We start from the raw sequence: 16,824 nt of genomic DNA on the forward strand, positions 1-16,824 counted from the left end.
GTCAAAACTCCCGAGTGACAGCAAACTTAGAGTTCATCTGCTTCACCTGTTTTTTTACAGCGACTGTGAGATGTGTGCGCATGGAGTCACAGATTAACAGTGACGATAACGCATGGAAAAACATACACCTCACTCAGCCACTCTTTCATTTTCCAACTCATCCATAAAAAAAAAAACCTGTGTCATTTTCTAGAACATAGTTTCTGCAGAGCGGAAGTAATTCATTAGAAATTCACCTCTGAGTAGTGGGTGGGACGGTTGATGTAGTGTCAGCCTGCCTTAATTTCCCACTATCCCTTTGTTTAGACGCTCTCCCACTAGCTTCCAGCTCCTCACAACCTTAAACCTAACATCATCGCTGCAACAAAAAGGGAGAGTAATTCCGGAGCTATCCAGACGAACAGTTTTGAGTCAGACGGCAGCTCAACCGAGGAAAACAAAGACGTACATGGATCTAGTCCTCTGCAGGCGTTGGAATGGAGCGGAGCAGGGAGCTGGTGGCCCGCCAATTGTAGCATCAATGTCACAGCTACAAGCTTTCTCCAACGGCATCTTTGCATCTGCTCCTGATTCACAAGGAACTGAATAAAGAAATACTCAAATCATGAGAAAAATGCTACAAAAACATCATAAAAACACCAAGAACACAATTTTCATCTGACATAAAAAATTTGAAATGAGAAACATTTGCACTTTGCAATTCTCATGCATTTGCGCAGCTCGAAGCGCTTTAACATTAAAAAAAGAAAACACACACTATTACAGTAAAAACCCAACCCACCCTGCACTCTTCCCACTCCCCTCCGTTAAAACATATGACCCATGACCCCCACGTACAATGAATCATGACTATGTAAAATTATGAACTAACTAACTAACTAACTAACTAACTAACTAACTCAATCTCCTGGACCAGATGGATTAACTGGGGAGAAAAATATTTGTTTAGGTATTTATTATTAACCTTATCAAGAATGTTTGAGTTCTTTTAGTTTGGAAACCAAAAAACAAAGGTAAAATAACTAACCGCTTATTAGTCTGGGGTCTTTAAAAGCATTTTTTGCAACATTACAATTTTTGTGGCAATGTTTAGAAACCGTCTTTTCTAGTTTAGCCCCTAGCTCTTTTTTCCCAATAGGTCTCTTTTCATTATATTACCCAAAAATACCAAAAATTAAGATCAAACTGTTTCATTTTATAACAAAGATCATAGGTGTGTATATAAATTAAAAATGTTTCAATCCAAAGATAAAGCTAAGCTGAGGTAAAAACTGTGTGGAAAAAAAAAAAGGCATTTTGCCACAGAACTATATATAATGTTTAAAGGATTTATTCCAAGCATCACAATTGTTTCATAACTCTTATGTTTGTTTTAAACCAAACATTTTAAAGTTAAAAATCTATTCAGAACCTTCACATTAAATTTTGAATGAAAGCCATTTCAATGGCAGGCGTGTCTCATTCCTACAAATGCACTGGGGAGTTCAGAGACTACTAAGGGTAGAGAGGAAAAGGGAATTTTGTTCCTTAAAATGTTCCCTAAAATGTCTAAATTCAAGTAAAAAGAGAAAAAACACAAGAGGAAGACAGTTTTTCTATAAGTTTATATTTCAACAGTTCTTACAAAAATATATGTGTCATTCAAAACAGTTAATCCTCACCCCCATCAACTGTGCGTTAACAAACACAGCGTACAGATTTGAACAGAAAAATGGATCTGTGCATCATAGAGTCATCTCTATGATGCACAGATCCATTTTTCTTGAAAAAACAAAGTGGATAACAAAGTGAACCCCCAGGAATGCTGACCTTTTTAACCTTCTTTTTTATGATAAAAGTTTAAAGAATCAGTGAGAACTTCAAAGAAAAAGTAGATTTAGAGACAGTTTTGTACATTTTCACATAGCACCCTTGATAAAATAAAAAAGCACCACAATTCTAATGTTTTATTTCCCCTTAGAAATAAAAATCAGTAAGAAGAAAGTTTAAGGTGGAAAAGACAAATGTAAGATGTATTGTTTGAATAAACAGCAGCTGTGCTCCCTTTAATCTTGACTGCTGTGAATATTAATTTAAATTCAGCAAATGAAGTCTTTAAAAATGCTTTTTTTTTCAGCTGTAGTGTCAACAGCTGTTTTAAGGTACATTGTCTTTCACGTCTATTTGTCTAACACACCAACTTTCTGCATAACAGGAGCTAAAACTTCCAATGGTTAACCATCCTGCTGCACGCAACACTCTATGGGCGCCAGCCACTGTACAGTCACAGAGGTAAGGGGCGTGGCTTCATCAAATGCTAAACACAATGACATTCCTTTGATCATTTATTGACAGTGCTTTTGCTCTACTTTTACAAACCTGCCAACACAGTTTTGTAAACACAACTTAATTTGTACGACATATTTTGAATTTTCTTTTTTTTAAATGCCAATGACATTTAGTAAAAGTGGGATTTTTATGTGAACGGACAGCCATGACGACAGCAAAAATGTGGTTCAAAGCTTTTTTTAAAACTGTTTTTTCCATTTCCTGTTCACCTGTGAACCGATTCTTCTAAACTTAACTCAGATCTGGATTCCGTTTATTGGATTCCTGAAAGCACATTTAGACTGTTCAAACCAGTTAACCAGTGTTTTGTGGAGGTCAGTGGGATTTCCTTTGTTTACCAAGGCTCGACAACCGTTCGGCTTAGATGAATGGCTTCACACTTTCTCAAAGGGAAATAAATTCTGCTCCTGACCCTTCCTGCCCCGTCTTGTCGTCTTTTTCAGGGTGCCAGCTCCTCCGCCGCCCTCCTCGGTTTGCCTGTTTTGGGGCCAGGACATTGCCAGTGCCTCTGAAGCTGTCTTTGCACCCCCAGCTTGCTCCTCATCAGAAGATAAGCCGCCTGTGTTGTCTTCACGAGCAGCGCTCCCAACTCCCTGGTTCTTCTGACTGTAGCGCTGTCTAAGTCTCTCTCTGATCAGGAGACCCTTTACCAGCAGAGTCCAGTTGGCCACGGCTCTCTTCTCTTTTTTCTGGAAGACAGAACAGATACAAAGTTTGTTTGGAGTTTGGAGAAACAGAAGAAAACGTGAAAGTAATTTATTTCTTAATTACTGAACCTTGACTTGTTACCACATGTATGTCATTTGACTAGATATATGAAAACTCAAATAATACGTTTAAATCAGCATTTAGAACAGGTGATCAGAATCACAACAGATAAAAACAGTAAGATTTGGAAAGAAATAAGTGGTATTTTTTAAGTGTGTTTTAATATTGGGGTATATCAATAAAATTGAATTGAACCACCAATGTAGTAATCTAACCGACAAACCTCTTTCTCTTTCTTCTTCTGGATCTCTTGGTCTTCCACCCAAGCGGCTCTGAGAATCTCCTCGTCCTCTTCGCACACAATGTAGCCGTCAGTCCTGAAATACAGCCAGACCAGTTTAAAATAAATAAATAAAAAAGTATTACTATATGATTGTACACAATGTACAAAAAAAAAAACAAATAAAAAATATGGATATTATATTTTTATGGTTTGGAAAAAGTAGGGAAAAAAATCCATTTAGTGAAATGTGTGATATTTATTTGGCAATACTGGCCTCTGTTTGTAATACTGTCAAAATAATTTTTAATCAAGTAAAAATTTGGTTTAGCTTCTTACTTTTTTGTTCCACCTAATCCTCTGACCGCTCGTTGGCAGCGCACCACACTGAGTCTCTTTACAAAAAAAACAACAACATCCCACCAGAACCGTCTGGCGGTAGATGTTCATTTATTAGTCTAGTGGTTGTTGTTACACAGCCAAACGACACGCCTAGACAACTCAGTTTTAACCCAAACAGACAGATTTCTATGTTAGAAATAGTTTTTGTTTATTATTTCCTTAATCCAGCAGCCATTTCTACCTCATTTAAGCCATGATGGAAATACATAGCACTTCTTTACTTGATCATACTTTATGAATTCTAAGCTTTTCTTTTATATAGACAAATATTTTGTTGTGGAAACCAGACAACATTAATTGTTGAAATAAATACTTAATATTAAAAGAATTTTTTTTTTTTTATCAAAAGAATAACACTTGAAATTTGCTTTTGCACAACAACTTGTATTTAAAAAAACAGTTGCAGTGGTTAACACACTGATAAATAAATTAAAAAATGATTTTATACAATTTTTTTCATGTGGAAAATGTTTTTCAAAGTCATAACTTTACCCCTCTAACACCGTAGGTGTTGCCTTGACCACCAAATAACACGCTCTTTGACATAACATAACTCATCTACTGTTTACGCGATCAACATGATCACATGACAGTGCTAAATATTGGACCAGTGGAAATGTGTGGTCTTACACGGCGTGGGAGTACCCTCCATGGTAGTCAAAGCCTGTTACTGCTGCTGCAGCATCGAGGTTGAGCTTCTTGGCCACCCGGTGGAGGTTCGGCAGTCTTAGATGAACGCAGCCCACCGGTAACATGCAGGGTTTGAACAGGTACACATTACCGTACTCGTTACGAGGGACCTGAGGACAGCAAACAGGAGAAAGATGATCATTTAGAAAATCTTCTTAAAACAATTCAACATAACAGGTCATTCTTTTATTGTGCTTAATGACAGGCCACTACTTTAAAGTAGTAGATCTGGTTTTTATGCCATTTCTGACCTTTCCGTCCACAGCTATGGGTGGTTGATACTCTTCAGTTTGCCAATCTCCAAACAGACCCAGGTCTTTATGATCTTTCTGCTCAGATGCCATTCTGGCTTTTCGTGACCTATTGGAGAACCCCTTAACCATCTAACAAAAAACACACAAGATAATCACATAGCATTTGCTGTTTAGTTCGCATTTGCTGTTTAGTTCACACAAACCCCAAATGCAGTTTTGTCTCCTTAACGAGGTAAAAAAAAAGGTGGATAGAGCTGAACTCTGTAGATATAATTTCAAAGATGTTCAATAAAAAAACAGTGTTTTGCGCTCACCTTATAAGGCTCCTCTCCCAGTCGTACAGTGCGAGCTTCTTTCAACCATGTGTCTCTAGAGTGGAGGGTGTGCACACAATCCCTAATATAAAAGAATTCATTGAATCAAAGATTTTCCTTTGTTTTCCTGTCTTTGTTGTTTCAATGTTCTCAAATCAAAAAAAATTCTGCCTCATTCATTCATCATTTAATTGAACTATTATTATTATTTAATACGTCATATAAATAAGTTAAGGAGCTAAAATTCTTCTCTATCAATTTTTTTTCATTTGGTGCTCTAAGATAACAACACTGGAAAAAAAGGAAATCTAATTTCAGTCCAGCTATAGCTAAAAGATGTTTTTTATGAAAAAGAAATGACAGCAGTTGGTTCTAATATTGTATTAGATGTAGGCAGTGCTAACTGGTTAAATGCTACGAAGCATTCAACCCATTGTAACTTGGTTCTCTTTCTTTATTATAGTATCTTCCACACTTTTTCTGCGCTCAACTCCTTCTACAATTTTTCAGCCTTTTCTTACCATTCAACTATTAAAATGTTCAGGGGCCTCATTTATAAAACTTTGCGTAGGATTTGCGTCAGAAGTGGCGTACGGATGAAACATAAGACGTGCGTACGCACAGAAATATTCGGATTTATAAAACCGTGCGCACGCACATCCTGCGCATCTTTCCCTTAATAAATCACAACCAATTCTAAATGCTGCGCAGCTTTTGCAGCCTCATGACACGCCCATAGTTGCCCATAAATAGTCCGTGAAACGCCCACAAATGAATATTCATTGATGCGAAACCATGGCACACACCGAGAGGAAATGAAAAAAAACGTATCTTCACTCAATGTGAAGTAGAATTAATCGTTGGCGAGGTGTAAAAGAGGAGAAAAGTGTTGTTTGGAGGGCACAGTGTGGGCATTACTAATGCCCAAAAGGCACGTGAGCGGCAGACGCCATTAATGCTGTAGCCTCACAACCTCGGACCGTGGTTAAATAAAAAAGAAATGGTCGGACATCAAAGTCGAGGCAAAAAAACGTCTGGTGCTGCATGGGGGGGGGACGACGACACCGGAGCTGACCCCTCTTGATGAGAGACAAGCGGCAAGAATTGGGGAATCCCTTAGTGGAGTGGTGACTGAGGCGCAGGGGGACACCGACGCGCCAGATGCACCGGGTGACACCCCCCCAAAAGCCTGCAGAGGTCCAACAGGACGGCTCGAGGAAGTCGGAACCGGCTCATAAGCCACTCGTCCTTGTTTGCCAGCACGTCTTCTTGCTGTCTAAAGATGCGTTCACTCTGAATTCTTCCATTTGCCACATCTTCTAAGAGCGCAAGATCAGCCATTGTGCATCATTACGCATTGTGATGGGGCATTTTATTTCCCTCCATTTAATTGCATCTGACAAGCTACAGATGTCGGTAATAATCGACGTGGAAATGGGAAATTGATCAGCGCAAATGTAATTTCTTGTTGCTTACTGAATGGTTGAGACATACGACATACATTGTTTTATCAAAAATAAAACAAACTAAAGGCATATGTATGAATACCATAATTCTGTAGCTTATTAAGACATGTTTTACTATGAAAACAACTTTCCCTAGTGGACAATTAATGCATCTCTATCTATCTATCCATCTGTCTGTCTGTCTGCACCTATATCTGCTCCGCCAGACGGACACATTGGCGGGAATATCAGTTTTGTACATTACTTCGTTCTGTTAACTATATTATTTATGAGGATGAATTGCACAACATGCCAATATTGCAGAACATATTTCACTTTTCTTTTTGCAAATAAGTGTTCGTTTGAATTTTTGTTGTGATTTTCGTTTGATTTTTTTTGTTTGTTTCACTGCTGATCGATCAAACGGGTGTTCGTGTAGCTGTTAATTGTAAGACTTGCTTTGTGAAGTCTTCATGTTATTTATGAGAGGCAGTATTGTCATTTTCACTTTCACGTGTTTCTTCCATCTGCCGACGGTGCCGCCGTTTCTCATTTCACCCGTTTTTGTGCGTACGCCTGGGTCAGAGCTTGCGTGAAGGACCGCACATTTTCCCGTCAAGTTTGCTTTTTATAAATCTCAACTATTGCGTAGAGAGTGGCGTACGCCTTCTTTTGTGCGTACGCAACGTTTATAAATGAGGCCCCAGGTCTTTCATCTTTTTCCAGCTATGATTTTTGGTCCTTGAAATCCTCAAACTTTTCAGACATTCCAGGATTTTTGCCTCCATTGAAATACACGGGGATTCCTTGGTGCAAAAATATATTTTTTGTTATTGTGGTGTTTTCACTCTATTTATGGTCAACTTTGATCATTTCTTTCTTTCTATCTTTTTTCCCTTCTTTCTTTTGCCTTTAAGTTTTATTTTTACTCAGCAATACAGCATTCCACCCTGGATTTTCTTCTGGAAATGCAGCTCTCTCTAATATTAGCATTTCAATCACACAGAAAAAATATTAGAATGCTATCTATTTGAAATATTCAGTTTAGCCAATTTGTTATCTAATAAATTGTAATGAATTTGTTTTTACAGTAGCTGCACTCAAAAAAAATGGTGAAAGTCAGAAATCTGCATTTACGATTTGAAAAACAAATGAAATTATGAACCTATTTTAATACATGAGGGTCTATTTAATTAAAACAGACTTGAAAAGGTTGCAGCTGACGGTACACACTGACCTGGAGTACACTGGCTCCCCCCTGCAGTATCCCAGCACCGTGGCTGTAGCCGGATACAGAGCTTCATACTTCAGCAGATGCCTCTTCAAAGCATACAGAGGATGGTTCTTATACTCTGCTACAGAAACTGGCAAAGGTTTGTTCAGAAGTTTACTCTGAAGCTGAAAACAGAGAAAATATAGAAAGTGGACATTTGACTTTTAATATACAGACTTACTTATATTTTTTGCATTTAATTTTTTTCATTGGTTTACAATTAAACACATTAGAGCACAATGTTGACTAAAATCTATCCAAAAAACTAAGATTCTTTCATCAAGAAGAAACTATTCTGAACTCAAAAGATGCTTTTTTTTCTCTAGTTCATGGTTTCTATCTCTGTAAGTGTTCCAAACCGAGGACCCTCTTGATGTTGCCTATCAAGGGGCTTATACCCATGTTTAAAATGTTTAAATACAAAAAGTAAATAATTATATCACTTTGTTCTAACTGTTCTAACTCTGTGTAACAAAAAAATTAATAAAAAAACAACAACAAAAAGTCTAAGTTTTATTGTAAAGGCAGAAATCTAAAATAGTCAAAAAGGAAAAACCTTTGAGCTGTTTTCTTTTTTTGGAATATTTATTTAAAAAGATTATTAATGAACAATAATGCAATGTAATGTAAATATGCCAGGTTTAAGCCATAGGCTAATTTCCATCAGTAGTCCCCTGGCAGATTGATGTTATTGCAGAACTAAAACATCTCTGTTGCATTTTCCTTCAGCTCTGTCAAGTTCTTCACTCCTTCCATCTCTCTTATGGAATCTGCTGCTCATCCTTTCATTCTTGTTTGGTTGCGTTTGAAATCCTCCATTACTCACTACTTATTGCACTATATAGTGTGTTTATCATTTTCTAGTTATGTCCAAATCTACAATTCTAAAATCCGTTGCCCTAGAAATTTCCCAGAAGTCTCTGCCATAAACCCGTGTGCACTGATGCTCACTAGATTGGTGAATCTGGACCACAATGCACTGGGTTGAAACAACTTTTAATGTAAAAAAAAAAAAGTAGTGGATTCATAAACAGTCTTTCTAAAATGTTCACATTTATTAGGTTTTTACTGCAGGAAATGAGTGATGTCATATTTGTGGTTTAAAAAAAACAACTAGTGAACAGGGTGTCCCAATTAGTTTTACAATCCAGGGCACTATATAGTTTTCAGATAGTTAGGGAGGGAATTTGGATATAAACTCTTTCTTCCTCACCTGTACAGATGTACTTTTTCCTTCTTTGTGTTCAGCTTGTCCTGATTACTTTAGCTGTAGATGTCCAGGCATCTAGGAGAACCTCCTAAAGTCTGTTTGATCTAAGATTATTTGATCTTTATCTTGACAAAATGTAATTTTTATAATTTTATGTGAATTAGCTGCAGATTTACTTGACTGTAGAAAACATCAGTCCACAAAATATGATGTTCTCTTGCATCATTTTTGTTTCTTTCATATAAAAGTCTCTCCGATGGGATTTTCCGGCTTGTAAATAATAGAATAAAAGTATCTGGAGGCATCAGAGCAAAATGTGGAAGTGTGACAGTATTCAGTCGTGTTGGTGCCCTCGGCAAAAACAAAAGTAAAAACCTTTTTTCTACCAAAAGGACAAACCAAGAACAAAATGCAGAAAGTAATTGGCTCCAATTCTGAGCATGTTCCATCAACTGTCCAGCTTCTTTGCATTTTTTTCTGGATTTTTTATATTAAAATGGCAAAAACAAGCCACTAGGTCACATGACTTCCAGCGACAAACATCATTTATGCCATGCAGGCAAAGCCAGGCAGCAAACACTATTAGTTTTTTTTTAAATGTGTTTTCAATTGAAGTGAAGATCATACCTCCTTCTCCTCTTTTACATCCCTCTCATCTTCAGGTCCCAGGAAGGGCTGAAGGGTTTCCTCCCACCAGTCATCATCCACCCTCCTCTTCCGGGACGCCGTCATCCAGGTGGGGTCGTACTTTTTGCCCAGATCTTTCAAAAAGCGGTTTCCATCCACAGCCACCACATAAGTCACTGGCTCTGTTGCATTCTGGGAGCAGAGGTGAGGCATTCCAACTCCATGCTCCACATCAACACAGACCCAGGAGGAAGATTTCTCCAGAAAGACCTCCAACCACTCATCTGCCCCAGGCCCCCCCTGCCTCACGCTCCTCCTTTTTCCTTTACCTTCAACTCTTTCAGCTTCTTCCTGCTCTTCTTCCTCCCAATGGCTGTCCTTCTCGTCTTTCACTTGTTTTTGGCCACCATTCTTCTTCTTCTTTGGAGCGAGCGTTTTTTTTTTGGCAGCTCCTCCTTTGCCAATCTTTCCTTTTCTAGGTTTGACCTCTCTCTCAAAATCACTGTCCTCCTCACTGGTGGCCTGAAAGTCCTCCTCATCACCGAGGTCATCTTCCTCATCTCCCTCGCTGTTGCTGCCCTCCTTGTAGTTGACCTTTGAGGCAACGCTGCGGCGTTTCGAGTTCTTTGGCCTCCGGCCACCTGAAAGAACGGGCATCTCCTCTTCATGTTTCATTTCTTTGATCTTTGTTCTTTTCCCTCCTCCCCTCTCCTTGAGTTTTTTTTCTTTAGCAGGTCTTTTGGAGCCCGGAGAGACATTCTGCTCCGGGGAGTTAGTCTCAGATGTTTCCTGACTTGTTTGACCTTTTTCCGAGGTAGTTGTAGATGTTCGAACTCCTTTAGACTGGAGAAAGAAAATGCATTTAGAATAAAAATGTAACTAATACAGATGTGGATCCAATTCAAATTGGAGCTAATAGATAGGCAAACCACCAAGTAATTTAAGTAAGAAAGAAGAATTAAAAAGGTATGTACCTTTAAGCAGGGGTGCATCGGATCACAACACGCACGGTTCGGATCATTTTTCGGATCGGTAAAATGGAAAAAAGGAAAAAAAAACACAATAGGAAAAAACAACAAAATAAGTCTACAATTATTATTTTTTAAAGCTTCAAAACATAGATTTAATAAAGCATATATTAATTACTTTAAATCATATACACACAGACACAAATGTTTTTTAACAGCAAAGATTCCCGTATAAACAAACGTGCTTTGAGACATTGCATCTTGAAAATAAAGGGAAAAAATAAAGGTAAGAGAATCAGGGGATGTTAGAATTGACTACTTTTCATCCAACTGCTATCAAGCCCCTCCCACTGGTTCCAGATGGAGCAGCCGCAGTTTTTCTCCTGCCACACTGCAGGACGGCTGCTGCTCCTCGCTGGGAAAATCTGACGGATTTCTGAAGGATTTCACAGAGACGAGCAGCGACGCTTTTTTGCTGTTCTTCAAAACAGATCAACTGGATCTCTCATTATCCGCGTTCTCTGTGATGAGGTCGAGAAAAGCTCCTCCCACACGCGGGGGCAGCTGCAGGTTAACACACTTCTGGATAAACGTCAAGCAGCAACTTTGACGCATGTTAAAACAAAGACGGTGTAAATAAATTTGATGTCAGACGATTCCGTAGAGTCCATCAATTACTGATGATGCATACTTTGTCGGGCATTATCTCTTACATAGCTGCTGTTTCTTTGTAACCATCCTTTAATGAAGATGTTTTCGTTTACCTTAGCTGATGGGGGTTTGAAAGGAACCGGCTGCAAAGAAAGAACCAGTCGGCAGAAAAGCTGCAGAGACCTCAGGACCAACAAGAAGAGCTGCACAAGAGACAAAAGAACTTGCTTAGGTTTCTATCTGCTCTTCTGTGCTAGGTTGAATGTGTGACCACAGGCTAAAGGTTTAAATGAGTTTGAACTCTTACAAGTTGTTAAAATCTACCAACATGAGTCATTTCCTGATGATCTCTGGCTGAGAAGGTCGCTAGGCGCCGCTCCAGGAGGATTCGTGGTTCTGGATGCTCTTCTAGAGGAAGGAGGGGGTCGAGAGTAAATGTTGCTCTGAACCTAAAAAGGAAAAATAGAAATGAAACAAACACGACTTACTTATGAGACAACTGTTGGCTTTTAAACAAATATCTGTCAGTCTATCTTGGGAATTAATATGCAGACTTTTTCCTTTTTTTTTAAAAAAGGAAAAAGTCTGCATATTAATCCTAAAAAAAAACAACAACAAAAAACACCCACAATTACAAATAAACAGCACCAAAAACAAATACCCGTATTTTCCGGACTATAAGTCGCTGCGGAGTATAAGTCGCACCAGCCCAAAAATGCATTATAAAGTAGAAAAAAACACAGATAAGTCGCACTGGACTATAAGTCGCATTTTGACGGGAAATTCATTTGACAAAATCTGAGACCAAGAACTAATAACTTTCACAACCTCATATGACACAATCATAGCAGACTGTTTCTCTCATAATTTCACAGTAATTCTTTCTTATACCTTCATCCTTTCATGAAGCATCATTAGCCAACTAAAACTCTGTTTTCATCCTGTATTTGTAGAAACAGTTGTCATTTTTATTGCATTTCTGAATCTATGAAATCATTGGAAAATAGAATATTATGTTGTTAGCCTTCAAGATCTTACTGTAAAAAAAGGTTTGCTGATTCTCTGAGTCACTTAACATACTCTTAACACTTAACATACCTCATACATCAAATTGACCCAGGAACATCATCTCTGTTCCTCACAAATGAACATAACAGGACACAACAATGTATTTATTTCAATTTATTTCTAATATAAGTCGTTGCGGAGTATAAGTCGCACCCATTGCCAAACTATGAAAAAAAGGGCGACTTATAGTCCGGAAAATACGGTAAATAGAGGAGGTTAATAAGCACAAACCATTTCAACAAGGCACACAGGTAGTTTTGGTCGATGCACTTTTTGTCGACTGTGCAGAAGTGTGGTGGTATGAGGGAAAGCGTGACGGCCAGCAGGTCTGGTTCACTGCACAGACTGTTGCGGAAGATCCCGTTGGCGAGAAGGCACAAGAGGTGGACCTAGAAGAGCGATCCCAACTTAGTAAAAACCCTACGTTCAGCAAAAACAGATACCACTGGTTGTTTTTACCTTGTGTGTATCTATTAGTAAGTCCTTCTTATACCTCTTCATCATCCGCCTAAGGTATGTCTGAAATTCTTCTTGCCTCTTTTTCCTTGCCAATCAAAACAACACCAGATCATACAGGATACACTTAAAGCTATATATTATAACAGACCAGCACACACGTTTCTAGGAAATGTATGAAGGAGACTGTAACAAACCTGGAACAAGTCTGGAACAATTCTCACATTTGAGTCAAGTATAAGTTTTTTTTTAAAAAAGATTTTAAAACAGAACAGTTAAAAACATCTCTTGGGACAAATAACTTTGTGAAATGATCATTCACATCTACAATAACAGAGAAACCATTCATAAGTACATTGACTTACCTTTTCCTGACTTCTACGGTCTCGATCTCAATCTCTACCGGCTGAGTAGGCAAGAAGGGTTCAGAATCTTCGACTGGACCCAGAGGCTCAGCAAGCTCTAATTAATGCACAAAAAATAGATTGTATGTGATTCCCTTTAATCTCTTGCTGTAATAAAGACCCACTCCGATGAAAAAGGTGTTTTTAACATGTTCTTGTGGCATTTTTCTGATGATGGAGGACATAAATAAAGAAAATTAAGCTTAAATTTTCATTTCTGAGTATTTCTTTATGTAAATCGCTGTGAATCAAGAGCAGAAGGAAAAATGCCGTCTGAAAAAAAGCTTATTTGTGATGTAGAAAATATGCTGGGCGGGCCACAAGCTCCCCGCTCCGCTTCATTGCAATGCATCCACTTGCAGACGACTAGATCCGTGTATGTCTTGGTTTTTCCCGTCCTAGCTGACACCTGGCTGACCGTACGGCTGGATAGCTCTGATGTTGCTTGCTGTTTTAGTTGCATCAGTAATGCTAATGGGAGAGCACGTAAATAGAGAGCTTTCAGAAATGGGGTGGGAAAAGGACAGGGTTTCTGCACACCAACTGTCCCGCCCACAACTCAGAGGTGAATTTCTAATGAACTCCTGCCACTCTGCAGAAACTATGTTCTAGAAAACGACACAGGTTTTTTGATTTTGGCTAAAAACTGCTTAACTGTGAATGAAAGACCACTGCAAATGCTTTAGAAATAGATGAAAAGAGGATCGAAGTGGGACTTTAAGATAGAAAGTTCTGCAGCTTTGGTAAACTAAGGTTGTTGGAGCACATTAGGACTTGCCTTCAACTTCCTCCCAGTCATCATCATCATCCTCACTGTCACTCTCCTCCTCCTCCTCTTCTTCTTCTTCTTTGTCTTTCACAGGTTTCTTGTGGTTTGCTTCTTTCACTATGCGGGGTGGTGAGGTGACAAGGTCAAAGTCATCTTCACTGTCAATCTCGCCTCCCAGGTGAGTCTTAAAGTATTTACTGGTTTTGACATCTGGGCTGGGTGCCGGGCTAGAAGCAGGAACTTTCTGCACGGCATGTTTTAAAGGGGGGCGACGCTTGGGTTTGACTTTCCTCTGCAGCTCTTCCTCTTCATGGATGTCATCATCTGAACAATTAGACAGAAACACTTTTGTTACAAAAGACACAAAATGAAGCTGAGGTCAATGCACATGATTGCATTATGAAATTCCACTTTTTGATGTAAGAAATAAACTTTGACAGAGAAAAGTAAAATAAAAATAAAAAAATGATGTTGAAACTTTTCAGGTTTTGCTGAAGTTTTTATGAAAATGAAATCTTCATCACTAGATAAAACGAGACAACAGCTGTTTTCAACAATATTATATTTACAGTACGTGTTAAAAGCTACTCTGAGTACTGTTGAGACACATTTGTACATTATAAACAGTCCATACAGGGTTTTTTTCAAAGTGAAACAAAACATGATGAAAAAGACACAAATCAACAGTTTCTATAAAAGGTCACAGCCCAGCTGGTGAGAATAGCAGTCAGACCTGCTGCACAATGATTTTGTTTTGCACAGTGATTTTGTGTTGCACAGTGATGTTGTGCTGCACAGTGATGTTGTGCTGCACAGTGATGTTGTTTTGCACAGTGATTTTGTGTTGCACAGTGATGTTGTGCTGCACAGTGATGTTGTGCTGCACAGTGATGTTGTGTTGCACAGTGATGTTGTGCTGCACAGTGATATGGTGCTGCACAGTGATGTTGTGCTGCACAGTGATGTTGTGCTGCACAGTGATGTTGTGTTACACAGTGATGTTGTGCTGCACAGTGATTTTGTGTAGCACAGTGATGTTGTGTTGCACAGTGATGTTGTGTTGCACAGTGATGTTGTGCTGCACAGTGATGTTGTGTTGCACAGTGATGTTGTGTTGCACAGTGATGTTGTGTTACAAAGCAGCACAGACAGACTGAGCATCTGGATCAGCAGATTCGCTCCAGTAACCGCGCGCGGCGCATATCCGCGCACCTGCACCCACAGTGCTCCGACGACAACAACTTAGGCTCACTAAAAACTAAGTCAAAGACAGGTCGAGCAATAAATTAAAGCAAAATTAGGAATTCAGCTACTGTTTTAAATTACTAACGTGTTGTATTTTTGACTAGGAAATTTGGATTTATTTATAATTGTAAAGCTTCCTAACATAACAGTTTTGATTAAGTTAAATGCAGTGACATAAAAATGGAAATGAGCAAAATGGTGTTAATAAATGTGATCTTTTAGTACCGGCAGCTTTCTTCTTCTTCGTTCTTGTTTTTGGTGCGCTGCTGTCTGCTTTGGACACCAGCCTCTGTTTCTTTGTATCTTTCTCCGTCTCTGCAGCTTTTTTCCGCTTTGCCATGATCCCCTACTTTTCCTCAGCTAAACTTCCTCTGCAGACGGTAAAACTACATCCGAAGCTGCAGCATAACTTTGCACGTGGCCTTACAAAACGCCCGTAAAGCAGCAGTTATCCAACATTTCATTTAGCTTTCATAACAGCTCCCCGTTTGTTTTGGGGCGAAATTATGACGTAATTTCCGCTTGTTTATTCTCCTCATCCGCTTTTCTTTTTGTTTTTTCATTTTTTTGTATGTGTATTCGGCGCTGAACAAAACGACGTTTATCCTAAACAAATGTATCATTTAAACATATTTAGGAAATAGATTTATTTTATGTTAATGGTTTGACTTCATGCTGTGTGCAGTACCACGTCGGAACGCTGGGTGGCATTGTTGTAATATTTTTGTTCGATCAAGTAAGAACTCTCGGAAATCAGTAATATTATTGGGGATTCCCTGATATATTTTTGTTAATTTTTTTTAATTGTTGGCAAATTTGATGGAAACAGGAGACACTTATATACATTAAAACATTGAAACATCTTTTTTTTAGCAACATACACACAATTAGATTAAAAGAAAAACCATTCTTCAGAGATAGATAGATAGATAGATAGATAGATAGATAGATAGATAGATAGATAGATAGATAGATAGATAGATAGATAGATAGATAGATAGATAGATAGATAGATAGATAGATAGATAGATAGATAGATAGATAGACATTGATAATTATAAAAATGGTCATAACACACACGCACACACACATTAAAAACAATACCATTCAAAGGTTTAAAAATCAATGGATTAAAAAACAACAACAACAGTGTAATCAAAGAGCCATGTGGTTTCATATGCATGCAATCCTGATCTAATCAATCAAACTACCAAAAAATTTTAGGACTATTTTAATAGTCCATGATGAACGCCATTAAAAAAATTTGTTCTATGAATGGATAATATCATTTTAGATTAAGAGCAATGTAAAATGAAAAGTGCCTAATATCAAAACAGAAAAAGCTTAATTCTTGTGGGATGCATTCACTGCTATATTTTTCAGATGTTTCTTCAAAGTATGATGACTTGCAGAAAGCGACTGTTTTGAATATGAAAAGGAAAATAGTCCATTGTATGGATTAAAAGAATGCTGACATCTGTGTTTTAATCTGCACCTCTGTTCTCCAGTTGAAACCTAACTTTACTTTTTGAATGAAATTGAAAAAACACAAATTATCTGAGAAAAATGAGAAAATTATGTCAGTTGTAAGTTAAGTTTAGTTTTATAGATTATAATGGATTCTATCACCCACATTAGATTCTTGTTTCATTTTGCTTGAGGACTGATTGCAAAGGTCGCACAAAGGTGCAATACTTGTTGTTACTTTGTATTTTCTAATGCTTTTGTGTCA

At 38.1% G+C, this 16,824-nt stretch overlaps 1 protein-coding gene across 2 annotated transcripts; it reads right to left on the reverse strand.

The window, feature by feature from the left end:
• Positions 1–1,585: 1,585 nt before the first annotated feature.
• xpc (xeroderma pigmentosum, complementation group C) lies at positions 1,586–15,605 on the reverse strand. 2 transcript variants are annotated; one of them, XM_023956428.2, is made up of 15 exons: positions 15,318–15,602; positions 14,046–14,171; positions 13,857–13,964; positions 13,040–13,136; positions 12,678–12,762; positions 12,450–12,607; positions 11,479–11,599; positions 11,264–11,353; positions 9,532–10,374; positions 7,659–7,819; positions 4,977–5,058; positions 4,660–4,791; positions 4,349–4,518; positions 3,320–3,413; positions 1,586–3,017 (listed from the first exon to the last, which is right to left on the reverse strand). In XM_023956428.2, the coding sequence occupies exons 1-15, from the start codon at positions 15,430–15,432 to the stop codon at positions 2,703–2,705; spliced, it is 2,697 nt and encodes an 898-aa protein (XP_023812196.1). In that variant the 5' UTR covers positions 15,433–15,602; the 3' UTR covers positions 1,586–2,702. The 2 variants fall into 2 exon arrangements, with proteins under 2 accessions (XP_023812196.1, XP_023812194.1); XM_023956426.2 differs by having other exon boundaries at positions 13,857–14,171; positions 15,318–15,605.
• Between the last annotated feature and the right edge of the window lie 1,219 nt (positions 15,606–16,824).

Source organism: Oryzias latipes, chromosome 7 (genome assembly GCF_053564925.1).
Source record: "Oryzias latipes strain Hd-rR chromosome 7, Olatipes_Hd-rR_3.1".
In the NCBI taxonomy this organism is placed as follows: Eukaryota; Metazoa; Chordata; class Actinopteri; order Beloniformes; family Adrianichthyidae; genus Oryzias; species Oryzias latipes.